This window comes from Podarcis gaigeae, assembly GCF_964106915.1.
Source record: "Podarcis gaigeae genome assembly, chromosome: 17".
NCBI classification, from domain to species: domain Eukaryota; kingdom Metazoa; phylum Chordata; class Lepidosauria; order Squamata; family Lacertidae; genus Podarcis; species Podarcis gaigeae.
The window spans coordinates 40,066,967-40,093,949 of NC_139694.1; the positions used below are offsets into that span (position 1 = coordinate 40,066,967).

A 26,983-nucleotide genomic window follows, 5' to 3' on the forward strand; every position below is an offset into this window, starting at 1 on the left:
GCCAGTGCTTGGCTGTAGCACATGGGAAGTTGTATTGAAGGAGGGAGTTCCTCACCTTCACTTCCACATAACAAATTGCTGCTGCCACAGGGCTGTCAGGAGTCTTGCACCCTAGAAAAAACATTTTTCAAACAGGCTGTCCAAGCAGCTGCTTTGTCTCAGCTAAAGCTGCCCAGCATAACCTCTCTCTTCTTCCACCTCCCCCCCCCAGATGGCGAATGGCAGCAGGTTCAGGGTCGTTTCCTGGCTGTCAACTTGACCTCCATGAGCAGTGCCTGCCCCAAGAGCCCGGAGGGACTCTCCCCCTGTGCTCACCTGGCTGACGGTACAGCAGACCTCATCCTGGTGCACGAATGCTCAGCACTCTCCTTCTTGCGACACTTGACTCGGCACACCAATGGCTCAGACCAGGTATGGAGAAAGCCTCTGCCTTCCCTGCACTTGTCTCCCCACAGAGCTGGGGGCAGAACCTAAAAGGCCAGGCCTCGTTCTGACAACCGCAATTCTGCCCATGTGGATGCAGTTACAACTATGAAAACTCAAATATTCATGAAACTCAGCACCCTGTACAACAGGCATATATTTATTCCTGCTCCAGAACTGAAGTCCCCTGTTTGACACTGGAGGTCAACTCTTTATTTTAGAATTTGAACATCTTTTGAGGCAAAGTCTGAAGCCCCTGGTGGAGGGTTGAAGTGGTAGGGGGGGTACAGATAGGGGCTTGAACACATTAAACTGGCAGTTGGAAATCCTGTTGGAATATAACCTGAACACAGGAGACTTTTCTGGGCAACTACATTGTCCTGTCTTAAGCAAAATGGGAAGAACTATGCCGTCAGATGCAGGGGACACCTTTCCTTAACAGCCCCTCTGACGATTTCTTTCATCTTGGGCCCCTGGGCCCTCCTCTCTTTAGTTAACAAAGAGCATCCTCCATGCATTTAAATGGTGAGGCCACGGAGGCTTAGAGTGGGGCTCTGCTCTCGTGGCACCACTGCCCAACTTAGGTTGGTAAACACACAGGATTGGGCCTTTTCCATGGTGGCACAAAGGCTTTGGATCATCTTCATCCGAAAGGTATGCTTGGTCCCTTTCCATCTATTGCTAGGGGATGGTGAAAGCTAGTTTTCTTCTGGGCTTCTAAAAGTGGCTGAATTGTTCCGGTCATGATACTCCTTCTTCTGGTATTTTATTCCACTGCAGTGCCTTGAATTGACACGATTGTGTTTTCTTACATATTCTGCATGTAACTCTGGGGGCTCCCAGGTCAAAAGGCAGTATTTTAAATAAGGGGAGGAGCCACAGTTCTCCTTCAGAGCATGTGCTTTTGCATGAAGAGCAGCCGAGGAAATGCAAAAAGCATATTGGGTATTAAGAGTTGCAAAATGCCACCTGCCTAAGTTCTTGGACAGGCTACTACTGCTAGTCTGCCTTGGGCTAAAAGGACCACTGCTCTGACAGTAGAAGGCAGCTTCATACAGAGCTTTGCTTAAAGCCACAAGTGCTTGAGTTAGAGCTGGAGAGGTTAAGACTCCTTCTGGTAATGCTATGAGCTTCAGAGATCAGAGGGTTTAAAAAAACCACACCTTAAATGTGCTTTTCAGTTTGACCTGCCTTTTGTGAGTGTGTACCGGGTCCGGGCTATTCGTTTCACCTCAAAAGTGGAAGACCATAAGGATGGAGAACCAGTTGTACGACGACGCAAGGGGCTGTGTGGGGGGCAGTGTCAGGAAGAACCACCCACCAGCTGCTGGACCTGCGATGGTGAGACCCTGCAACATACCGACATCAGCGTCAGGTAGGTTGTCTGGATAGTTGTGGCAAATATTCTTCTGCTGTACTTCAGGGGCACGGGTGTTAGTAGAGCAATCTACAGACAACACTTAGACGCTTGTGAAAGAGACTTTAGTGCCACACAGACATAGCCAGAAGTATCAGAGCAACAGCATGTGATCAGAACTGGGACTGGCAGGTTAAGAATCAGTAAAAAGCTTACTGTGGCCCTTCCACAAAGTGTAGCCTAGTCAAGCACAGGCATGGAAGTTGCCAAAGATGCTTAGGGAACTGGACAGCTGTTATACAGCAGTCTTCCTTCTATCAGGTAGTGCTGCTAATGACTCTCTCTGCCTTTCTCTCCACAGAGTCCATGGGAGGCTCATCCATCTCTTTGCCCGTGGCATCGAACAGGCACCCTGTAGGCTTCCTGCTGATCCCAGAGAAGGTCAAAGCTAAATGACAGCACAGCCTGTGACTGCTGCTAAGAATCTACAAGGCCATGAACACTGAGGAGCCACTGCCTGAGCATTGTTGGGGAATAAATTCCAGACTGGTATCTCAGGACCTGTGAGTAACAGTGCAGCTCCAGAGAAAACTGTAACCAGACGCTGCTGCTCCACGTTCAGATTTGCAGAAGTGCCACCTCACACCTGCCATTTTAGGGTGCTGACCCTAGAGAGGAACAGCCCATGGTGCTCTGCCTGCTATGCAGATACCAAATCCCAGTGTCTTCCTGGTCCTCATCACACTGGAAATCAGTTGGCAGAATAAATTAATATCCAGCTCAGCAGTGCAGAACCTGTGGGCCAAATTTAGTCTGCAAGGCTACTTCCCCCAAACCACCCCTCCCTGCCCATTTGTTCATAGACAGAAGTAGTTTTTGAGCCCCCCCTCAAGACTAAAGCCACTTGAAATAAATGCAAGGACAACGGTCTCCTTGTAACAACTTCCATTTACATACCAGAATCATATATAAAACTCAGAAGCAGTTTGAACAGGAATGTAACAAGTAATGCAGCAAAAGCAGAGCTAGTGCAATTGAAAGAGCAGCTTGTGTAGTTGGAGCAGAGGGCAAGGGTTTAAGAAGACCCCCTGCTGCCTCCTGCACCACCACAGACTTCCCCCATAGAAAGGAGCAGAAGTTGAAATGGGACACCTGGCCCAGCTGCAGCCAGCAGTCTAAGAAGGAGCAAAACTAAAGAGGCAGAGCCCACAGTAGAGAAGATGACTAGGCCCACACCTAAGCGCAGTGGATGCTGGAGGAGTGCACTGGTGTCCAGGGCGAGCAGGTGGTCCTAGGACAAAAACCACCATTTTTCAGGTGTAGGCAGCAGCAGTTGGGGCAGATATCCCTTTGCCCAGCCTGGTCAGCTTGGCTTCTGCAGCGAAGAGCAGCTGTCACCCCTTCATACAAGCTACCCAGTTGGAGGTCACAGCTTGTGAGGATTGACCCAGCGGTAGGTGCCTTCATACTGGAACCCCACCTTCTTCATCAGCTCATCTGCCTCTGCGGGGCCACGGCTAGAAGGGAAAAAGGCTCCCCGTTAGTAATTCTGGTTGCAGCCAATAGTGAAACCATCTTAATGCTTTAGAGTGAAGTATACTCTGTGGATATGAGCTGAATTTGTAATGTAAAATTTTTTCTAAGTTGGTTTTGATGCTGTATGGATGAATGCATAGAAGACTTAACATATACAGTGGTACCTCCGGTTACGGATGGGATCTATTCCAGAGGTCTGGCCGGATCCCGAGGTTTTTGCAACTGGAGAGACTGCTTCTGTGCAAGCACGTGGGGAAAAACCCCAGAAATATACTTCTGGGTTTGCCACTTACGTATCCCGAAGTTTACGTAACCCAAGGGATACGTAAGCGGAGGTACGACTGTATACATGTATTGTCTTGGAAGACACTTTGTGTTTGGTAGTTGTTTTTACAATTTTCAATGCAGTTGGTTTAAAAAAAAGTAATGCTGGATGCAGTTGTTTCCTACTCAAGGCTTTTTACATCTATAGGCCAAATGCAATTGTCTCCGTCCCTGAAACAGCATAGCAGCAGCATTGATTATGATCAAAAGCTGATCAGAATCCTGTGGTCCCCCCCCGCCATTTTCAGACATTTATGTATTGTATATAAGTACTAAATACTACCCCTCTTTGCTGATTTCTGGGTATCATACTAACTTAGATTAGCACCCCACATCAACTATAAACATGCACTCAAAACACAGGTAAGTGTAGAAGTGCAGATGGAAGCTCCCTTTCCCAATGTACTAATTAACTGAGCCAAGATGCCTGGAATTCTGCCATTGTCTCTACCATTGGACCAGCTCTCCTCCCAGGCCACTGTGCAGTTCCCACCATCTGGGTATCACTGGCGATCCAAGAAAGTTCACGATACACTACAATAATCACATTGGAGAATATATTTTCCGCTCAGTTCTGCTCAATTTGTAGGGTGGACAGTACCATAAGGCCATTCCCAGAGCCCCCACCGCACCCCACTACCCAAAGCCCAGTAAGCAAGGAAAGCCTGCTGGGGGTGCAAAAGCGAGGGGAGAATAAATAAATGGACAGTAGGGAATGGTGGGGGTTCCCCACTCTTTATTTATTTATTCCTCCTCCCGTGTAAAGTTGTGGTAGTGTAAGTAAAGTGAATGTAAGTTGCAGGCCCACTGTTTCTATTAACCAAATAAAATTAATTTGGTCAAATCTTAACACAAACTGGATTAATTTTAATCAAGTTCATATATAATAAAAGAGCATATAAAAACACAAGCTCTGAGACCCTTAACACAATTTGAAAAATTTATTCAGCATAATGGGTAGAGGGGGAAAAGGATTAGTTTCTAAATAGTACCTTATAATGCTTAATGTAACTTAAAGACCTACGGAACCCCTTAAAAAGATAGGGGAACTATATATTGGCACACAAATTCTTTCCAAGGATTGGAATAAAATATGGGTGTTGTGACCCATATTGTGAGGGGTATCACACTCCTTGCAAATGTCAAAAATGTTTTGTTTTGTGTTACCTGATTGTTGGAGGAGTTGCAATGAACTTGGTACATTTATGTTGGAAATGTAAATTGATGCAAGGTTTTTGGAATTTAATTTTGAGAGAAATGATTAATATTACTAACTAAACTATTGTTGTCCAAAAGTAACATTACTGAATATTTTTGATGATACTGATGTAGATATATTGTCAAAAGAATTGGTCTTATATGTTGTTGGCGGCTCGAATAATAATTGCAACTCAACGGAAAACAGTCCAAAACCTTACACTGGATTCTGTTATCACTCATTCTGGAATGTGGCCATGATGGAGGAAATTATGCATCACTTGAGATTTCAGCAGGGAATAGAACCTCCAGACACTTTTAATATGATTTTGCCTTCTATACAGTAAAAACATGGTATTCAAGATGACCCTCGTCACAAACCTGGCAAATCTGGAACTAGATTGATAACACTAATAGTTTTCACTTAGACTCTGTTATCTTAACCCAAAATGTGCAACTGTCCTCATTCTACATATCTATTATACAGTTTTGTTCTCCATGTTTTAATTTTCACATGTTGTTACAATTGTTCTGTCTGTTTTATATACATATAAGACAAAGTGTTTTTAAAACAATTTTTTTTACCAAAAAAAGAGAGAAAGCCTGAGGGCCATGGCCAAGCCCATTAAGGAGGAGGGGGCAGGAAAGGGGTTTGGGGGCCCATATGCAGTGTTCGAAACACCCATTGTTCTAGGCACATTTTGCAACAGGGAATTTCGTTAGCGTGAGCAGTTTCTGAGCTCTGGGCGCAGTACTGTGCCTGAGATTTCAGATTAAAACTGCAGAGTGGAAGGAAAGGAGGACATTTTTCTGCCTCCCCACTTCCAGCTACTCTCTTAAGGACTGGAGAGGACACCCTGTGAGGGGGGTGGGCAGGGGAAGGACCAGACCATGTAAAACATGAACACAATATTTTAGCTGCAGTTCATTCATTTGCAGCTTTGCATTCTTGTTATAAATAAAAAAATGTGCCTAGACATTCCGTTGTTGCGCCCATAACCAAGGTTTAAGGTGCCATTTAGCTCCTAGCCTTCATGTCTGAGTTTCTAACACTGCCCTTGTGCACATGTTGACAGCCATCACCAAGATCTCCCCTTGAAACCTCAGAGTGATGGGCCAACCATAGAGCCTGCTTTTAAAAGAAATGACTGCCATACGTATTTAAGCTCACCCCACTATCTCTCCCAAACTCACCTGCCGTAGCAATAGGGAATTGGTTTGGTTTTCTCTGCCTCAGTCTTATGGAGCAGCGGAGTGAAAATTCGCCAGGCCTCACGCAGCTCATCACTGTGGGGAGGAGGAAAGTGCTGCATTGGGTTACTGAACTCTGTAGAAGTTATCTACCTTAAACTGCAGTAATAGTTCAAGTATTTTTCAGTCATCATGTCTTGTGCCAGAGGTGGGAAACCCGGTCCAGGGGCCTCATTAGATTTGGCAGGGGTCCTCATTTGGCACATGAGGTCCTCTTACTCAAACCATTTTCACTTGTCCCACATATGTAATGTCAGCTGTGAGGCAGATAAAGGAGTAGCTCCAAACAGAGCTCAAAGTGGACTCCTGCTGATTCCTTAGCAAGTCGTGCCTGCAGACAGCAAGTTCCACTTTGCCTGCTTGCAAATGGACAACACAGGGGAAATGCCCATTTGCACCTGTGGATCGAATGCAAACCGTGCCTGCCAGCAGACAAAGCAGGGCTCACGTGGATCCCCCCAATATTTTATTCAAGTTGGTACCCCTGGGTGCCAGCATGTACCTGCGCACAAAATGCATCTGACTCCCACAGAAAACATCCAAGATGAGGCGCTCATAAGCATCTGGGAGCTTCACATCCTGTAGAAAGGAGAGAGGAGCAAGAGGTTGAATGTGCTGTGTACCACGATGTACCTCCATTTTTTGAGAGGGTGCCTTCTATTCCTTGTAACTGTCACTGGAAGGAAAGAATTTGAGAAGCAGGCAGGACACTTCCTGAGCAGAACACTGCAATGCTAAGAAACCTGGGAATCTAAAGCGCTGATCCCATATGTCTGTCTTCAACATAGTGGCTGCCACACAAATCAATACACTTGCATGTCTGAAAATGTGCCAGCAACAGTCTCACTTTCCAGAAGGCAGAGATGGTGGGTGACAGCCGCACCCCTCAAGCCTCCAGACCCTTGTGGTCCCTGACAAGCTGAACACTTCTACCCCTCCCCCGCCACTACTGCTCATCTCCTCCTGCTACCAATCCACACACGGTCATGCTTCTGCTCAAAATAAAGAAACAAAAATTCCGCAAGGTCTCCAATAGGTCTGCCATGCACCTTTTTAACAACTGTGGAAAGGAAGCCTCTTTTACAAAATTGTTATTAGTCAAGCACAGAATTTGGGAGTTTCCTTAGCCTATAAAGAGAGAAACTCTTGGTAATGGTACCTTGTAGCGGTTGCCATAGGTGAGGTCCAGCTCAGATTCTTCTGGGTTGAAGAACATGCCCGGCTTCTTGGTCATCATCTTGGTATAGACGGCCTCATTGGGCTGAACACGAATCACCAGTTCATTGCGCTTGCACTGGCGCTGGAAGATGTCGCCCGGCACCTCCCGGAATTGTAGTCGCACCTCAGCCTTGCGCTCATTCAGTGCCTTGCCACAGCGCAAGATAAATGGTACTCCTGGGAGAAACAGGTTCAAGAGGGAAAGAGACAGAGACAAGTTGGGACTCTGATCCCTGTTATCTCCCCCACCAGTAGGCCTGGCACCCCAAATCAAGGATGTCCAGGCGTTGGTCTTTTACCCCTCCCTCTTTCCCTCCCTCCTACTGTACCTACCATCCCACCGTTCGTTGTCCACGTAGAGCACAGCGGCAGCAAAGGTAGGGGTGGTGGAGCCAGCTGGGACTGTGGGGTCATCCAGGTAGCCCTTCTGAGCCTCCCCTTTGCCAGAGGGATCTCCCACATACTGACCAAGCACCACATTCTCAGGCTTCACCTCTGAGATACACTTTAAAACCTTCACCTGGCAGAAAGACATGAACACCGTCTGAGATCCTCACAAACTACCAAGAGTGATCTGAAAAGGGTGCGGGGGGTGTGAGTGACTGGGGGGACTTAAAAGCTAAGAACTCAGTATTAACATAAACCACTTATTTCTTGGCAATTTCAAGGTAACAAGTTTCAGAATTAATCTCCTACGTGGAAATGGCAGCTGTTAATGTGCCACAGACATTTCTCCGGTGGGCACTGGGTTCCTGTGGCATGTACACATGGCAAGACATACGTGCACCAACCATTCATGACTGAGTCCCCTGCCTGAGCACCATTTCCCACCTAGAAGTGACAACCACACAGAAAATTAATCTTGGCTGAAAATGCTCTTATGAGTACTAGGAAAGGATAGAAATCCTGTGCCGCAAAATAACTAGCCTAGTTCTGAGAGCCAAGGGTGCTCAGCCACTATGGGGCACCAGTGTCTCCACTCAGGACTTGTGAGCAACACCTTTTCTATTTTTATTTTCTTCTTGTGATCTAAGAGGATTTATATACCACTTCATCCTCATCATCAATGACCCAAAGCAGCGATAAACAGTTTAAAAATCAATACAGTAGATGTGTCTGAGTAGGCTTGCCTAAGCAGACAAGTTTATAGTAGGTGTCAAAAACAGCACAACCAATAGGCCTGCCTAATGTTAATTCTGAAGAGAGTGGACCTTCCCAAGGCAAGCAGGCAATTCATTTCCAGTTGAAGGAAGACAGACACAGAAATAATAACTTGCTCAAGGACATCCAGATCAGAAGTGCTGGGTCCAAATTCTAGTTCCCATCCGATACTCAGTCCTAGACATGCTCCTACCTTCTCATCACGCACATCATTGGAGTTGGTAGAGGTTGGTTTCTCCATGGCAACCAGGCAAAGCATCTGGAGCAAATGATTCTGCATTACATCCCTGCAGAGGTGGCAGAAGGAATCAGTATTAGCTACAGGAACAGTACTGAAATCCCCAGTCATGCCCCTCTCAATCATCACCATCCCTATTGGCTTCCTGCTTCTGTTTCTGGTGGCCTGATGCAGCCTAACTGCGAGGTTTCCTTGTATATCTGCACAGAAGCAGCGTCTTGAAAGCAAATGGGGTGACTGGAACTGGGACCCTGACAGGCATGAGGATCAGCAGAAAAACCCATGTGGCTGTCCCCTGAAGCAAGGCAGCCTGTGCACAATAAATTTGACAGGAGCACAAAAATCATAGAAAGCTGGGTTAGGTGGAGAATTTCAAAGCCAAACTATGTTTTATCTGGGCAGATATGGGGTTTCTGCTTCATCTGTCATCTGAGTGAATTACAACTCTGTGGAATTTTAATGCCACATCTGCTGACCACTGTAGAGGTTTGCACACCTCAAACACACCAAGTAAATGATTCCCTCGCCCTGTCCCCCCACTCTCTCACCGGATAATACCAAACTCATCAAAGTAGCCACCCCGTCCCTCAGTGCCAAATGGCTCTTTGAAGGTCAGAATGACACAGGCAATGTTGTCACGGTTCCAGATGGGGCTGAAGATCCGGTTTCCAAATCTGCAAATGAAGGGGGAAATGACCTGAGACTCAGGCTGAGGCTGCAGGGCAGAGATGCCCCAGCTGAGCAGCAGAACAGAAGGGCTCCACCAAACACTACTCCAATGGAGACCACCCTGCCCCTAATCCACTTGAGAAGGTGCTTTATTGGCACAAATTTGAAGAGACTTTTGAAGCACATGAAGGCATGTGCCTGAAGACAAGCCTGAAGGCATTTGTCAGAGGACTGAACAAAAAGTGCTTGCTTGAGCCCAGGCAGTTGCTGCCGAGGTCCCATGTATACCCACTACCACAGCCTTTGAATGCTGTCCCCCAAACTCCTTGTTTTACCTGAGCACCATCAGGTTTTGCACCATCTCCTTGCCCAGGTAGTGGTCAATGCGGTAGATCTGGTCTTCACTGAAAAGTGTGGAGATGTGATTCGACAACTTGTCAGAGCTTTCCAAGTCCTTGCCAAAAGGCTTCTCCACAATGACACGGTTCCAGCCCCTGGAGAATTGGGAAGCAGAAGATGGCAAAGGCCAGTTTTAAATGTGGGGGGTTACAAGCTGGTGTGGGGGTGTGAATCTCAGTGAGTCCTAGAGCCCTCTCCTCATACTGCACATGCACATACACCCCCTCCTGAAAAGATACGTGAATCAAGCAGATTTTCATAGGTGTGAATTATGTTTCTTTGCAATATTTATTCCATTTTTACCGGCCTTCATGAGGTTCAAGGTGTTTTGCAGAGCTCTGAAATCCTACACCAGGATAACCACAAGTCTTGCTCAGCTCTTCTCCAGTTTCCAAGGTCACCAGTCACAGCTGATGCATTTTCAGCCATACATTTTCAATCCATTTCCCCCCACCAGATTATTTCCTCCTGCCAAATGTTTTCATTAGTTTTCAATACAGCAAAATATAGATTCAACCAGCATAACTTGTATAACCAATGGGTAAGGAATGTATGCACATTTTACAGTACTCCTCCAATTTATTTAAAAATAAACGTTAAAAGCACAGAATCTCCAGATATCACAGCCCACTTCAGTGATGTGTTCAACAGTCCTGCCTTTAGCAGTTCTCCACAGCAGGCCTTCCACCACCAATTCTCAAACTGCCACTTTGAGATGTTTTACAAATTGGTTTTGAGGCACATGAATATCAGCTCCCAGGAGTGGCTCCCTTGTGAGAGCAGTGCACAGAAGCCTACTTCTGGGAAGTATACTGGCCAGTACCATAAGCTGGGATTTCGGCAGCTCCAAGACATGCCCCTCTGTTTCTTTCCAGAGTGCACTTCTTCCATGTTACACAAGCTGCTGAATGCATGTGAGGGATCTGCATTCACACAGATCAGGTATAAATCAGCTCTGAGCTGCCCTCCATAAGAGAATGAACCACCTGCTCAAGAATGAACTGGTTTAGGGGTTCCAGCTTCAGCTCCAGGGAAGATGACAAATTAACGTGATTGCTCTGACCTCCTTCCTCCCCATTTTAGCAACTTGAAGCCATCCATGAGTAATTACCGGTAATTACTCCAATAATTAAAAGCATAAGAGCAAATGAAAACTGCTGATAAGCTACTACTTTGAAGTGAAAGCCAGAGCTATAAATCTACCTACAAAGGAAGAGAAGCAAGCTTCTAGAATCGCTTCAAAGTCATCTTACTCCTCAAAAGAAGACTGTGAATATCAATAGGGGATTTTAAAGCAATAAATTACATTTAGAACTCTTGTTATAGATACAGTGTAGAAGGCAGTGAGAACGAATATAGGGCTAATCTTCTAATTAGCTATAAGTCAAGTTTTATGATTGATTATTGCTGTATTAAAAAACTTAACAAAGATATTACATGCATGGAATAATAAAGAAATGAGATAGATGTTTTGTTGAAATATGACATCCTTTTATAAAATACTTTACTGATAACCCTGAAGCATGGCAACTACTGAAATCACAGACTGGACTTTGACAAACTGATCCATCCTGGAGGGGAGAGGAGTGAGTTGGGATTTTGCTTTGTAGCCATTTCTCTTCTCCTGTAATTGTTATATAATGGAAGTAAATAAAACTATTTTTATTTGTTTTTTAAAAAAGAAGAAGAATGACCTGGTTCAAAACAAAGGGCAGCCTGGAAGTTCTGGCTCTTGCTCAAGAGAGTAAGCGAAGAAAAAGAAGAGAGAGTCAGAGAAGCCAATGGCATCCTTTGGGCAGCGATGCCAATGAATCAGAGGCCGGCGACCAGGGCGCTCTGCACTGCACTGAATGAAGGGCTGGGGGTGGCAGGCTTGCCTGCTATCTCCTGCCGAGGCCAGGAACGGCTCACACCTTCCATGACAGCAACTCCTGCCTCGTCTTCATCGAAGCTGGACTGACATTTAGGGCTATTTTTACATGCATCACGTGATGGCAAACCTGGAGCTTGCCACTGACTGTGTGCTCAAGGGGGAACAAGCCACAGCCAGTAGCTGTTTCCTGGGGACTACCTGTGCTAGTAAACCAGTGGCAGAGGTAGCAGATTCCTGAAGCACTCTCTTCATCCCACTGCCACCATCTGTGCCATGGAGAAAGATCACTGCTGTGCTCACTCCTTGCTCTTTTAATTACAGTGGTACCTCGGGTTACATGCGCTTCAGGTTACAGACTCCGCTAACCCAGAAACAGTACCTTGGGTTAAGAACTTTGCTTTAGGATGAGAACAGAAATCGTGCAGCAGCAGCAGCAGGAGGCCCCATTAGCTAAAGTGGTGCTTCAGGTTAAGAACAGTTTCAGGTTAAGAACGGATCTCCGGAATGAATTAAGTATGTAACCAGAGGTACCACTATCTGTTCTTGGACAAGAAAATGGACAAGAAAGGGTTAATTTAGGTGTGTTTGTCCTGCACCTGCAGCTGCTCCTGAGTGAGTGAGCAAACTTGTGTGAGTGAGTCAGAGAGTGACCAAACAGAAAATGAAGTAAAAATACCCTTGTGTTTCTAGAAAGGTAGCTCCCACCCTTTGGCTAGAACCTAACGTGCTGGACTGCTGCAGGGAGCAAGTGTGGCTGGAAAGACCTTTTTTCACTTTTGCCATAGGCCGTCTGTTGGGAATTAACAGCATAGTAGGATTACTATACGCTACAACTGTATGTAACTGCTAAGCTGAGGAACTGCATTATACCTGTCCGTTAAAGAACTGACCCTACTCAAATTGTCCAACGTTTTTCTTTGACACCTCTATTCTGGGTTTTCCATTTGCATAATCTGGTGGCATGTCATTGGGTACTCTGCACATGCCCCAACACGCGCTCTCCCTACCTGCCCACCTGCCACCCCATATAACAGGATCAGGAGAGCCAGCAGAAGCCTTTCCCCACATGACTGGAAGGGGCCCCCTGCAGCTCCTCCAGACGGCCACCAAGGGAGGGAGAACTCCAGCCAGACACGGCCTCCTCTGCCTGAGCAAACTTGCCCCAGTGCCCTCCTGCTAGCCCTGCCCCCACCCTGATTCCCTGCCAGGCCCCAAGTCTTACACAGTGCTCATGCAGCTCTCCCGGATGTTGCCAGTGACGTCTGCATAGACACTTGGCGGAAGGGCCAGGTAGAAGAGGCGGTTTGCCTTCTGGCCATTGTGAAGGCTATTCAGGTGAGCATTCAGACCTTGGAAAGAGGCCCGGTCGTCATACTTTCCTGAGACATAGGAGTTGCGGGCAAAGAAGTCGTTTAATTTCTGTTCTTCTTCAGGGGTGGCCTGGAATGATATATAGATCTGTTATGCTGCAAGGAGGAGGGCTGCCTGTACACCCCCAATCTTTACATCCTAAGAATGTTTCAAATTGCCCAAGACAGGAGCCGTTTCCCACCAGCCAGCCAGGCAGAAGAGATCAGCTTATTAGCAATCCCTCCTAGCGGCAAATGCAACAAACTTAAGCATGTGAAGAAGTCCTGTGGGCTGAGGAGGCAGCAGGTGAGGAGGAAAGTCTCACCTTGAGGTGGGGCTGGCTCTGTTTGCGGATGTCGGCAACAGTGAGCTGGGACCGGGCATAACCCACCACGTAAGTGTCATCAGGAAGCAGCCCATCGCGGTACAGCCACCTGCATGGGAAATCAGAACAGTCCCAATTCAAAGGGGCAGCCACATGGCAGAAGGAAGGCAAAGCCTCAGGGGCAGTTAACTTACCAGACGGTTGGATAGATCTTCTTCTTGGCTAGATCACCCTGCAATTATGAAACAGACGGGGGGGGGGAGTCATCATTATCAGAGAAAGCATAAGATAAAGAATGTGTGCAGAGGCAAAGGCCGAGGGGTGGCATGTATGGGGCTGGAACTCAAGTGACTCAGAACAGAAAAGTCCCTGTTCAAATCCCTGCTTCCCAAGAGCCAGCCTGCTCTTTTGAGCTGGGCTGAGACTGGGCTCCAGAGAGAGAGAGGAACAGCCTTCCTTCCAAATCCCCATGCACATGACAAGTGGTCTGACTGAAGTATATGGTCATGTAAACACACTGATAATAATCACCAATTAATTTCTGCTGGTATATCTGTGGTCATCAGTCAATAACTGAGGAAAGAAGAGTTAACCAGCCGTAAGATGCAGGTTCTTCCTGCCTTTCCTAAATCACAGGAAGGAGACAACTCCAGTCTTGCACTGCAGTTAGCGCAGGATGCACTGCACCACCACACTGCAATCTCTCATAGTTCCCTGCTCCCAAAGCATTGGCACTGGGGTTGGTAAGGGGAAGGGCAAAAGGCAGCCCATCTCTGCCCTCGTATCTTTTCTGAAGACCTGACCATACTTTATAGAACCAGATTTGGGGGACATTCAGGCTTGGCAGGGGGTGGACTCGATGGCCCTTGTGGTCTCTTCCAACTCTATGATTCTATGATTCTAAGTGTAGGAGGTTGGCACCAAAAGCTACAGCTTGGCCTTCTACTGCCAAACCCCTCCCTGACACGACTGCTCACTCCTTCCTCCAGCCTGAGCTCCTCCCTGTGCCTGGCAGTGCCACGCTGCATGAAACACCCCTGGCAGTCGCCTTTGTCCTTCCATCACATGGCAGGCAGCAAGCTTTGTTACCATTGGCAGAAAGCCCGGCTGCAAACCTGCCTAGTCATGCAGCATTAGCCCAATGGGTGCCCATGCCTGTGGGCTTTTGCTCCAGCCCCTCATGTTTGAGGAGCATGTTTGAGTCAGCAGCCGATCAGCTATCTGGTTGCTAAGCAGCAGAACACCCTGCGTGCCACCTCAAAGACTAACACCTTTATGCAGGGCGAGTCCTTCAAAAGAGGCCCCCTGGACACAGAGTACACATGTTCCATGGAGCCTCTTTCAAAAGACTCACCCTGTACATCCAGTCAGGTCAGACATGTCCAATGAAGGGAACTGTAGTCCATCAAAGGCTACGCCAGAGTAAATCTGTCAGTCTTTAAGGGGCCACAAGAGAAATTTGGGTTTTTTTTCTGCTACCAGAGACTAACACTTGCTCACATTCATCCACTATGAATCTTGCACCTCCTCCCCTCCCTCTTTTTCTTCTTTCTACTGTTAAAATAGCACAGATGATTTACTTGTTTCAGGGATTTTATATGCCACCCTTCAGAATATTTATCCCAAGGTGTTAGGAGGAGGAGGAGACAATTCTGCTTTCCAGGTCAGAAAATAGTGAAAAGTTCTGTGACATATCCCAGCAACCCCCCCCCCCAAAGCAAACAAAATCCCCTGGAACAACCCAAAATGCAACTCAGATTACCAGGATCATAATGTTTCCGGGAAAGAGAAAGGCATAAAACCTGGTGTTGAGCGTCAGAGCCTCTGGCCTGCACGGGGCCCAAGGAGAAAATACCTGGCTCCTCCTCCAATCTGCCCAGGAGGTTCTCTGAGGTGGGCCACTGTTGAGGCTGTGAAGATTTACGGCATTCTTGGTGGTGGCCTTTAAAGATCAAATTTTTAAAACTGGGTGGTATACAACTAAGTTTTACTCAGAGTTGATCTATTAAAATTAATGACCCTAACATAGTCAAATTTATTACTTTCAATGGGCCTACTCTGAGTAAAACTTACCTGACTTCACTCTTTCTACTCAGGTAGGCTTTTGTCCTGCAAGATGGTTCAAATTTCTGCTGCTGTACTGTTTGATATTGCTGGTAGCTAACATAAATGCTGGGACGAGGGTGGCGCTGTGGGTTAAACCACAGAGCCTAGGACTTGCCGATCAGAAGGTTTGCAGTTCGAATCCCAACGACGGGGTGAGCTCCCATTGCTCGGTCCCTGCTCCTGCCAACCTAGCAGTTCGAAAGCACCTCAAAGTGCAAGTAGATAAATAGGTACCGCTCCAGCAGGAAGGTAAACAGCGTTTCTGTGCGCTGCTCTGGTTCGCCAGAAGTGGCTTAGTCCTGCTGGCCACATGACCTGGAAGTTGTACGCCAGCTCCCTCGGCCAATAAAGCGAGATGAGCGCCGCAACCCCAGAGTCGGTCACAACTGGACCTAATGGTCAGGGGTCCTTTTACCTTTAACATAAATGCCAAGCATTTTTTTTAAAAAAAACCTGCTAATGTTTTATTAATGTCTTTATTGATTTTCTTTTTATGTGAAACACTTTGAGAGATTTGTATTAGCCTGATAAGCATTAGGAATAAATATATAAGCAATAAAAACAATTAAATAGGTCTGTTGCCCATTATGTGCCCTCCTAAGAGATTCTCAAGGGTTCTCTAGAGATTGATTTTTATAAATCCAGGTGCCTTCTGACCCAGAAACTCCCCTCCTAAACCCAGGTGTCCTTATTCAGAGGTGAGGGGAATGCTGAAATGTTGTTTTGACAAGCTGCATGGCAGGGCCAGCCGCACCCCCAAACTTTTTTTTGCTCTATTGTGTGCACAACGTTTTAATCTCTCACTGTACAGGAGTCCAAGCCCGCCCTAATCTTTCAGCAAGAGGACTATGGCTTTCTCCTGCCCTGAGAAGAGGTTTGCCTGTTGCAAAACACAAAACCTTTGTGAGGAGCCCTGGGGCGGCTCCCTGGGCATGTTGGGCATGTCAGCAAAGGTCTGGGCGCCCAGCCCTGCCTCCAGGCATCACACCAGCATTCCTGGCTTCTCTGGTCTTCAGCTCAATAAGCACGAGCAGAAGTATGTGAGAAAAGAAAGGTTCCTCAATGAAACTGCCAGGTGGCACAGAATAAGGCACATCTCTGCCCAACCCAAAAGGTTTTCCAGTCCCAGAGGTGGGATAGGCATCCTTTGTGTCCCCCAGTCCTGATTTAACATTTTAATGCATTTATTTTCAAGTATTTCTATATACTGCTTTTCATCAGAAAAGATTGCAAAGCAGCTTACAAAGATCTGGCTGTAGAAAGCTCTGCAGCACTGGGCGACGTCTGCCATACCACCAGGTTTAGAATAAAGAACTGGATGACCGCTTGCTTACATAGTCCGAGGGCACCTCAGCTCCTGGCAACCAGCACCCCCTGGCCAACCCCAGAGGCACCATTTGCCTGAAGAACTTGTAGCCAGGGCTGCTGTCTTCACAATTCACCATTCACCAGGCACGTTCCACACCTGCTCAAACATGAGCAAGCCAAGATTTCTGGCTGCTTGCTTTGTACCTGAGCTAGTCTGTGAGAAGTAGAGAAACCTCTCTCAGTTTTCCTGGCCTGAGCCCTGCAGAGCTTGCATCAGAAAGACTGTCTGGGCTGCTTGGGCGTTGGGTGACAAGCAGAGGAGGTGGATGTGAAACTCTGAGGGAGCCGCCTCCCCACCCACCCACCAGAGCCGCCTGGTGGGAGCAAAGAGGAGCTGTGCGCTTATGATTACTAGGGCAGGCAAGAGGGAACCCGTAATGGCAAAGGGAACCCCACAGTGGTGGAGGTTGCGCTGGGGTTCCCCGCAGCAGCAGAGGGCTTTGCCATGCCTCCCTGCAGCGGCAGAGCGTGTGCCATGCTTCCCCGCAGCAGCCAAACTAATTGCATATTAGTTTGTGCTTTTTGGAAAAAAAGAAAGCAAGCGCTGCTGCATTAGAGATGGCAATTAGCCATTCTTTTTTGAGCCTGTAACCCAGGTTCCAGGAGTATTTTGGCTCCTAGTTTTTATACCTCAGTTTGTAACACTGTGGACATGAGAGGGCATCAGAGGTGGGAGGGACAGAGGCCGGTGCTGCCACAACACACCTGACCACCATTCAAGTCTCACCTGGGTGCCATGGTGCACTGGTTGGAAACCACCGAAGTAGGTTAGCAGTGCTTAGCAGTAACAGATTGCCCCATCAATAGTACAATACAGACTCCTCTCCCCCCTCCCCCGCCCTGGATCCCCAAACATCTATCCCCAGACCTTTCTTAAGCCACAAGGCATTCCAGATTCACATGGCTTCTTTTCGTTTTGGCCACAAAGTACAATGCCCCAGTGCTGCTGCTACAAGTGCCAGTGACCTACAGAAGCCCTCGCTTTCCCTGGGCTAGAAGCTCCTTATCTAATGCAAACACTACTAAGTCAACTACCTGCTGTGACCTGGGCCAAAAAGGTGTGAAACATCCAGGACACATGAGGTTTGCAACTGGATGGAGTGTGGGCACACAACTTTCTTTCTATGTGTACTTGCTGCCTACACAGGTCAGGTGATCTTTTTATTGCCTTTGCTAAGAACCTCCTGAGCTGGTGCCAGGAGCTTAGCCTGCAAGTCTTCCTGCCTCTCCCTTGTGAGCTAGCTACTAGGGCTGCAAGCTCTAATCAGCTTAATTTCTACTTAAGAGGTGGAGCCGATTCTAATGTGCAGCTCTGAAAATTGAATGCACACTTGCTTATTTCATTATTTATTTGCTATCTGGTTCTCATTTCTTACCAGCGTTGAGAATACAGTGGTACCTTGGGTTAAGAACTTAATTCGTTCTGGAGGTCCGTTCTTAACTTGAAACTGTTCTTAACCTGAAGCACCACTTTAGCTAATGGGACCTCCTGATGCTGCCATGCTGACAGAGCACAATTTCTGTTCTCATCCTGAAGCAAAGTTCTTAACCCGAGGTACTATTTCTGGGTTAGCGGAGTCTGTAACCTGAAGCGTTTGTAACCTGAAGCGTATGTAACCCGAGGTACCACTGTACCCTGATATTCTGCCATCAGCTTTGGCTGGTGGCCCAGATGCATACCTTTCTGGACAGGGATAGCCTGGGTTCCGTTGTCTATGCTCTGGTAAACTCTAGGTTAGATTACTGCAATTTGTTATACATGGGCCTGCCTCAGAAGACAGTTCGGAAACTTCTGCTGGTGCGGAATTAAGTCTCCAGTTTGCTCACTGGGGCAAGGCAGTTCAAGCATATCACACCAATCCTGGCCCAAATGCACTGGCTGCCCATTAGTTTCTGGGCCTATTTCAAAGTGCTGGTTTTGACCTTTAAAAGCCCTTCAACAGCTCAGGACCACAATACCTCAAGAACTGCCTCTCCCCCTATGAACTGACCCAGACCCAGCAATCGTCAATTGAGGCCCTTCTCTGTGTGGCTCCTCCATGAAAAGTCTGGAGGGTGGCAATGTGAGAACAGGCCTTTTCTGCGGTGGCTCCCCACTTGTGGGGTGCTCTCGCTAAGGAGGCCCATCTGGCCCCTTTGTCACATATCTTTAGGCACAAGGCGAAAACATTCCTCTTCTCCCAGACCTGTGGCTAATCTATGGCCTCTTAAATGCTTTTGGGGGGAGGGGGATTATTGGCTTTTTGTTTAGTTATTATGTAGTGTGTTCTGTACTTTATGTTGTAAACAGTCCTGTGATTGCCTCATGAAGGGCAGTATAAAAATTAAATAAAGAAATAATACAAGAAATCAACTCAGAAGGATTTCTCCCTCTAACAATGAGTCTTAGTTTTGGATGATTAGATTGTAGGCGCCTGTCTCATACATTGATATTTCTTAACAGACAGCTATGTTATGCTTTAGGTAATATGCAAATTTAATTATTATTTAATTGACTAAACAAAGAGACACTTGATCAACTAAAATTTTGTTAAAGCTGCTAACAGGCTTAGTGGTTACAAGTTACAGACATCAAATCTGCAATTCTCATCTAATTCTGTTTCCAGGCCTCAGCTTTCTCACCTGAAGCACTTATAAAACTTTGTTCACCATGCTTTCCCTGTCCTTAACCTTAAAAGCAAAGGGCAGCTACCATTTGACCCCCCCCCCCCCCCGTGTTGCCGGACTGCAATACTCATTTCCTTGGCTTCCAGCGGTGCTGACAGAGACTAGTGGGAGTTGGGGACCCAGAGATGGAAGCTCCAGGTGAGTCACCTCTGCTTTAAAGTCTAGAGAGGGAAAGAATAAGCACTAATCTTGGTGAGTATTTAGACAAGCTACTTACTGTAGAGGTTGTGTATGGTGTGGAACCCTCACTTTTGTGCCACAAAGCCTGATTCTGTCACAGGCATTTAGAACTGGCTTGGTATTCCAACCAATACACCTTATATACACCAATACACTTTGGCTGCAATCCTAACCAGACTTTCCACAGAGCAACCCCCATTTAATTCAACAGGTTTTGCTTTTGAATAGACACAGGAAGTGTAAGCTACCAGAACACAGCAACTCCAGGGAGGAAAGGTAGTAACAAGCAATACTTCCGTGTACATTTTATTCTTCCCTGCAGTTCAGGGCTTCTGCTCTGCATTGGCAGGTCCAGTTCAAGCCCAGGCATCTCCAGGCAAGGCTGGCAGAGGCCCCCACCGTCAACCCGGCAGAGTTGCTGCGAGTTAGTGTAGAGATAGACAAGGATGAGTCAGAAGGAACCAATGATGTGATTCAGTACAGGGCAGCCTCCTATTTGCCCGGTAATGTCCCTCGTTTAATTGCATGGCCACTGCCTTGCACAATGGCCTAAAAGATCTCAGTCATTCACAGTTCTTCTTGAGGTGATATATACCTGTGTCTAAAGTACACCACTTCACCAGGCAAGGTGAAGCAGCAACCCTGCGGGTGCCCCCACCCATGCCCCCTGCCGCCTCCGCTACTGCCATTGGCGCAGAGTTCCAGTGAGATCCTATGAGATCACTGTTTGCAACCTACATTAAAGCATCAAATAAAACAATCCAGAATAAAACATCACTGAAGAAAGTCTGGAACACCTTAAAAGCACCACAATTAACGGAAAACTAAAATATTATTGTAAGATTTCAAAACAAAACATTACTAAAGGAAGTCAAATACGAAGTGCACATTTAAAACAGCATAATTATCAAGAGAATAAAATAGTATAATAAGCATAGAACATATCTGCTGCTGTCGCTGCCCATCTTCTCAGCTGTGGAAGCTGAGGCTGGATGTCCTGGGTCTGCTCTGAGAGGCAGCCAAGATGGTCTCTGGCCTCTTCAGAAGCTTCTGCTTTTGTGGCGAAGTCAGTCTGGGCCACATGTGAAAAGGCCTGCAAGGCAGAGGGCAGGTCTTCCCAGACTCACAGCCAAGGCGGTCTGGCTGAAATCTCACAAGCCCTCGTCAGAACCCATGGTCATCACCACTGCATAACCGAGATAAGGCATGCTGCAGCAGGAGGAGGAGCATGGTGGGCAGCACATCCCGCTTTGACTCAAGTAGCGCTTCAGATGGCAGAACACCAGGAAGAACTGAGCTCCACAAACCTGCATTTAGAAAACTATATTATAGTCTTGTCTTCTCCCGGAAGCACTAATTTTCTCTACGTAGGGACTGTATGTGAGTACGTGTGTACAGTTTTTGTAGTATATGCACTCCTCTCAACCAGCTATATGTTTACTACCTCACTGGGAACGAAGGCAAAATCCTTGCTATGAATGGCAGCAGCAGGACAAGAGCCCTTAAAAACATGACGTGCTTTATCACACTGTCATTTTCTGTGACTAAGATTCTGAGCGGCAGTTGCTGTTTAGATGCAATTCTAATCTCCCAATCCTGCTAGTCTTTACAAATTAGTAGTGACCAAAAGGCAAGGCCTCATTTTTCCAAAACACCTGTTGTTTGTTGGCGATCATTCCTTTGAATCAGCTAGCTAGTTGCCCGCAATAGCCTTAACACCACTGGGGGAAAGCTGGCATCTGGAACTACCCTAACTAACACTCAGGTGCATCCAGATGGTTCATTCTTGGGGAGTGAGTGTGCCAAATATGTGCTTTCAGACCAAACACCGGCTTGCTGCTCAACCACATGCCTGACAGGAACAGGCTAGACTGGCCACGTTGTGTCTACGATCCACAAGGCTAACAACAGAGGTGTCCTGGTAGAAACCGTTTCTGTTTTTCCCAAGAACGCTGTCTGTCCTTTCAATTATATATTATGGCTCCAAACTGGTAGCGTTTTCATTCACTGAGAATAAGCAAGAAAGGAAGACTGGTACCTCCCCACATACCAGAAGGCTCACTTCCCTCTTTTACCTACGGAGAGCACCACACCTTGTTGCCCAGTGACTCAGCAAAAGCTGGAGCTTCTCCTTTTGCTAAGCTGTGCTCCCTGCGCGGCTCCTTCTCTCTGCTGTGTGATGAACTGCAACCGTGCAGAAGGCGGCCCAAGTGGTCTCAGGCCAACCCACTCCAGAATGGAAAACAGGAAAGAGACACAAGGAACAGAGATCCAAGAAAAAAGCAGGAGGAAATCATTTTGGCAGCACCATGCAATTCACCAAAGTACAGGCATGATTTGTATTTATGGCAGAAGGCCCCAAAATGCCATGAATGTGCCTGAGGCCAGAAAAAGCACAGGCACCTTTATTTTAACCAGAGGAAGAAATATAAAAGAGATACAGTCATACCTCGGGTTAAAGTAGCTTCAGGTTGAGCGTTTTCAGGGTGTGTTCCGCAGCGACCCAGAAGTAATGGAACGGGTTACTTCCGGGTTTCGCCGCTTGTGCACGTGCAGACGCTCAAAACGACGTCACGCGCATATGCAGATGTGGGTTGCATTCTGCTCAGGATGCCAACGGGGCTCCGGAACGGATCCCGTTCGCATCCAGAGGTACCGCTGTATTACCACAGAGGTACCACTGTGGGTCTTATGAAAGCATCTTTTATCCTCCAAACATTCCCGTTTAGCATCACTCCCTCTCATCTTTGGACAGTCCTCTTCATTAAACAGTTATAATGTAACACATTTGTGAATTAAATGCCCTTAAACATGGGCAGAGTGCATTTCCTGCTGCTGCTGCTGCTGCACTGCTGAGGAAATGCAGCTTATTCCAATGGAACTGAAGACTGGGGCTTCATTCCAGGGTAGACAGAGGGCTCCTTTAAACCTCTGTGCCTCTCTTTGTAAATTGAAAGGGTCCACATCTCCCTTGCCACTATTCCCAGAACAAAATGGACCTTTAACAGCAACTAACAAGTATAGCTTATGTTGGTATTCCTGAAACACTGTTGACAGTACCCTTATGACAGCACCCCATTATCTTGCTGCACCCACTCATTTTCTTTCTTATTTATTTATTTCAAAACCATTTTATATTTTTAAGAAAAAAGTCAAAGTGGTTTACAGTATCTTGTGTGTGTGTCATCTTAAACATGAAAGGAAACAAAGATACAAGGTAGGATATGACTCAGGAGTAACAACGTAAGAACCATCTGCGGAATCAGGCCAATGGCCTGTGCAGTCCAGCCTCCTCTTCACTCGGGGCAGCCAGATGCCTGTGGGAAACCGCAAGCAGGATCTGAGCACAAGAGCAACTCTCCTCCTGCGTCTTCCAGAAGCCGGCATTCGGAAGCTCATTGCCATCAATAGCCTAATTGGTCTAATCTTCTTTCCAAGCCATCTAAGCTGGTGGCTATCGCTGCCTCTTATGGGAGTCAAAGTTAAAGCGAAACTATGAAAAGAAGCACTTAATTTTTTTCTGTCCTGGATCTTTCAACACTCAGCTTCGCTGGACGTCCCCAAGTCTAGTGTTTCCCCTTTCTCCAGGCTACACATAATTTTATGAACTTACTTCCCTTTTGTCTAAACTAAGAAGCCCCAAATGTTGTAACCTTTCCTCAGAGAGGAGTTGCTCCAGCCCTTTGATCATTTTGATTGCTCTTTTCTGAACCTTTTCCAGCTCCACTATATCCCTTTTTTGCTGAAGCAACCAGAACAATACACAGTATTTCAAATGTGGTCACACAACAAAGTATATTTACAGGGATTAAGTTTTGTGAGTGTAGTAGGTTTGATACTCACTGAAATTGCTCCCCAGCAAAACAATCCCTTGCATAGGCAGGGAATGTTTTGCAATTATAGCAAGGGGACAGAATGGTGAACAAGCCAATGGTGAGGAGCCAAACCACTTTAGGCTGATCTTTCCAAGCACTGGATTACCAACACATTGCTAAATCCATGCAATGCCAGGATTAGCCACCTACCCCTTCAAGCATGCTCACATACTCCTGAAGGGATGCTGATTACACACCACACGGTAATTGCTGTGCAGAGTTATACAACAGCTTCCCAGCGCAAGGTGGCACTTATACAAGGGGCAGGAAGAGAAGCCAGTGGCTGCTTCAGGGCAGCGTGACTGAAGCACCTGTTTTTGGTATTTGGGCCACACCAGCATCCTGTCACCAGGCACAAACCTTGTGTGGCTATGAGTCACAGCTCTGGAAGGGAAGATGCTAGACTGGGTCAAAAGGGGATGGGGGAGCAGAGCAAAGTGGGATCACAGCAGAGCTACTGCTGTGATGGGAAACAGCTGGTGGCTCAGTGGTGGAGTAATGAAAAATGCAAGAGATGACCCTCTGGAGTTCCAGGCTGATCCAACGGACTAAGGAAACGTGAATGCTCCTAACACAATCCAGTTCCCTTTTCAACAGAAAGCTTCTACTGAGGCATAGTAATACACGGCATGGGATATGGGATTCCCACCCACTGAAAAAAACCATCTGTGTCAAATTCTGCCCCCATAATATGTGGGTTCAATTAATGAAATGATTTTAGAATGTTGTATCATTTTACTGTTGTTAGCCGCTCTGAGCCCGGCTTCAGCTGGGGAGGGCAGGATATAAATAAAATTATTATTATTATTATTATTATTATTATTATTATTATTATTATTACTACTACTACTACCGATGTAATTGGGTGGTGCCAGCAAGAAAATGTGCAACATTATGTCAGAACAGAAGACATTTTTAGGTCACACAAAATTTCTCCCCAACATGAAAGTTTTGAGGAAGAAAAAAAGAAGAAGAGAGGATGAAGAAACAGATGCCTGTGTGTATTGTGATGTAAACACTTGCATCCTGCTTTTAAACACTAGTTAGAATAAAAGTTAAGTTACATTCTGTGGCAACTTTTTCTCAGTGCTGGAGTACCCTCCATCTCTATTGGTTTTACTGGTCTACTGATTTATTTCTATTGTTTTAACCTCAAAGTTCTATTCTCAGACTCCTTTAGAAGGAAGGTGAGATACAAATTTAATGAATGAATGAATAGCTTAGAGTGCTATAAACAAAAAAGCCTCTCAAATACAATTATAACAATACATTATTTCTTTATCATTATGTTCCTCCAAGAAGCGCAAGGTGGTCACATTGCTCCCCCTCCCCTTATGAAGACCAGTCACAGGATAGATTTGGGAAACCCACCCCCATGCCCTGGGCATATGGCCAATGGAATGGAGGGCCAGCACCACTCACCTGTTCCATACCTGTGTGTACCTTTGCCATTTCCCATGCCCATTGCACAGCCATCTAGATTCTCCCTCCCTGGAGATCAGGCCGGCCACGCTGGAAATTTTTGTCCCAGTTTTGGTTTTATTTATTTCATAAAATTTATATACTGCTAGATGACAAGACAAGACCTCAAAATATAAAGATCCTAAAATAGAACAATGCCTATAGGTCCGCAGTGGTCCAAAGGAAAAAAACTCACCGAAGCCCCCAAGATGATGAAGATGTGGGTGTCTGACTTTTGGAAGTCATTCCCTTTGCACAGCTCTTCACGAAGCATCCCACAGATGTCTGTCCGAGACAGCTTCTCCAGTGGCTGATGATGGCTCATGGTGGCAGCCTTGTCTCCTGAGGAGAAAAGGTGTCTGTCAAAGGCGGCTCCTCCCACCTTCTTCCTGACCCGCTCCCCTCCGGCAGGTGTTGCTCAGGTGAGCAGTTCCTCCACCTCTGTGGGCTGCTGGGCGGGGGTGGCTCTGGGGCATTTCAAGCATTCTTGTCTTCCAATGCAAACACGGACAACATACTAACTTCCTGAATATCACCTTGGGTTCTCTCCCGCTCCTCAGGTCCAAGACGAGGAGCCGAAGACCCGAGGAGGGCGGCAGAGCAAAAGACGCGGGGCCAAAGGGAAGAAGACCCACGCAGGGCTGCCAGGAAAACACGGCCTGGCAGCGCCTCGAACCCGGGAATGAGAGGCCGAGCACATTCACACGGGCGGAGGCGGCGAAGCGGCTGCCAGACCGAGGCTGCCCTCGGGAGTCGGGGGCTGCCTGCCTCGCCTCGCCTCGCTCGCTCCTCCGCGCCCCGCGGCCTCCGCCCGGGATGCTGCCGCCCGGCCCCCGCCCGGCCCCCGGCGCCCCTCGCCCGCTCCTACCTGCTCGCAGTGCCGGCGAAGCCCCGAGGCGCTCCTCGCTCACGCTGGCGCGGCTGCCCATGGCCCGCCCGGCCCGCCCTCGCCCCTCCCGGCCCGCCAGCGCCGCCCCTTTCTCCGGAAGGGAGAATCCGCCGCCGCTGGCCAGGAGGGGGAAAGCCGAGACGGGACAACCTCCCGTTGATCCTCCCGTCGGAAAGGCTGGGCTCGACATGGGCGGAGCAGATCAGTATTGATTTTTATTGATTTAGGGGAGCAGCTGCCCTCGCCCCCCTCCCCGGCTACGCCCATGCATCTCTATACCGGCTGCTTGGCAGCCAGAAATTCCCAAACTCTACAAGTTGTTTGGCAGCAGGCAGAAATTCTACAGGTTTTATTTCACGCTTGCAGCAAGAGTTGCACCTTTCCGTCGTACCACTAATCAGTGCTATTTTTGCAGAAAAAGAGGCGCTGGAACTCACCGCGAACGCCTCCCTCTTTCTCTTAGAATAGCAATGGAACCCACCTGAGAAGGGCCAGAAGTGAGTTCTAGCAAGTTTCCCCTGGGAAAAAGCCCTGCCAGAACTCAAAGCAGAGGAGCTGGGCCAGAAGGAAAAGGTTGCAGCCTTATCTTTTGAAAACACCCTGGCCTCCTTCCAGATACAGGCTGGTATTTTGACATACTTCCTGCTGATATGCACCTATGAGTTGAAATGCACATGGCACCCATAGTCTAGCTGCTTGTTCATTTATTGTTTTCTTTTATATCCCACCTTTTCACTATAGAGCTCAAGGTGGCATACATGGCTTTTCCCCCTCCAACAATCCCGTGAGGTACATTAGGTTGAGAGATCAGGAGTGCCAACTTGGCCTGTGACTGTGGGTGCCCGGGGCCGTGGGTGCCATGCATGGCCCTGGCACCAAAATTCATGGGGAATTTTGTGTTCAGAGGCCCAGGGAGTTGTCACCTATCTGAGAGATGCTAACTGGCCCACGATTAATCAGAAAGCTTCATAGCTGAGCAAGGAGCCCGAGTCTGCCTGGCCTACTAGGCCTGCCAATGGGCTCTGTATCCCTATATTGAGCTCCAAGTCATACAACTGAATTCATTAATTTTATCCCTAGTGAACCACTAGGGATAAAAAGTTAAAATAACCACAA

The 26,983-nt window shown here is 47.2% G+C and overlaps 2 protein-coding genes and 1 long non-coding RNA gene across 5 annotated transcripts in view; 1 reads left to right on the plus strand and 2 right to left on the minus strand.

Moving 5' to 3' along the window:
- Positions 1 to 5,057, plus strand: part of LOC310834825 (ceramide kinase-like) — a 21,825-nt gene extending 16,768 nt beyond the window's left edge. For all 3 annotated transcript variants that reach the window (XM_083719226.1, XM_083719228.1, XM_083719227.1), the window contains exons 11-13: positions 212 to 411; positions 1,605 to 1,798; positions 2,142 to 5,057. In XM_083719226.1, the coding sequence (XP_083575352.1) occupies positions 212 to 411; positions 1,605 to 1,798; positions 2,142 to 2,232 (485 nt within the window). In that variant the 3' untranslated portion in view covers positions 2,233 to 5,057. The remainder of the gene's footprint in view (positions 1 to 211; positions 412 to 1,604; positions 1,799 to 2,141) is intronic.
- On the minus strand, positions 2,711 to 25,938 carry G6PD (glucose-6-phosphate dehydrogenase). Its single transcript, XM_083719194.1, has 13 exons — positions 25,847 to 25,938; positions 25,175 to 25,320; positions 13,516 to 13,553; positions 13,322 to 13,430; positions 12,869 to 13,086; positions 9,710 to 9,868; positions 9,254 to 9,379; positions 8,661 to 8,754; positions 7,640 to 7,826; positions 7,248 to 7,483; positions 6,591 to 6,667; positions 6,032 to 6,124; positions 2,711 to 3,297 (listed from the first exon to the last, which is right to left on the minus strand). Exons 1-13 carry the CDS (start codon positions 25,905 to 25,907, stop codon positions 3,207 to 3,209), a joined length of 1,635 nt encoding a protein of 544 aa, XP_083575320.1. The 5' UTR covers positions 25,908 to 25,938; the 3' UTR covers positions 2,711 to 3,206.
- On the minus strand, positions 10,333 to 12,186 carry LOC310835320. Its single transcript, XR_014559548.1, has 2 exons — positions 10,776 to 12,186; positions 10,333 to 10,738 (listed from the first exon to the last, which is right to left on the minus strand). It is a non-coding gene; the product is annotated as an uncharacterized lncRNA (long non-coding RNA).
- Positions 25,939 to 26,983: the final 1,045 nt, after the last annotated feature.

Excerpts from the sequence above, each read along its gene's own strand:
- G6PD (XM_083719194.1), bottom strand. The coding sequence starts at position 25,907 with ATGGGCAGCCGCGCCAGCGTGAGCGAGGAGCGCCTCGGGGCTTCGCCG. Across the intron at positions 13,554-25,174 it reads TCATCATCTTGGGGGCTTCG|GGTGATCTAGCCAAGAAGAA; the intron begins GTGAGTTTTTTT and ends TCATAATTGCAG. Across the intron at positions 13,431-13,515 it reads AAGATCTATCCAACCGTCTG|GTGGCTGTACCGCGATGGGC; the intron begins GTAAGTTAACTG and ends TTTCCCATGCAG.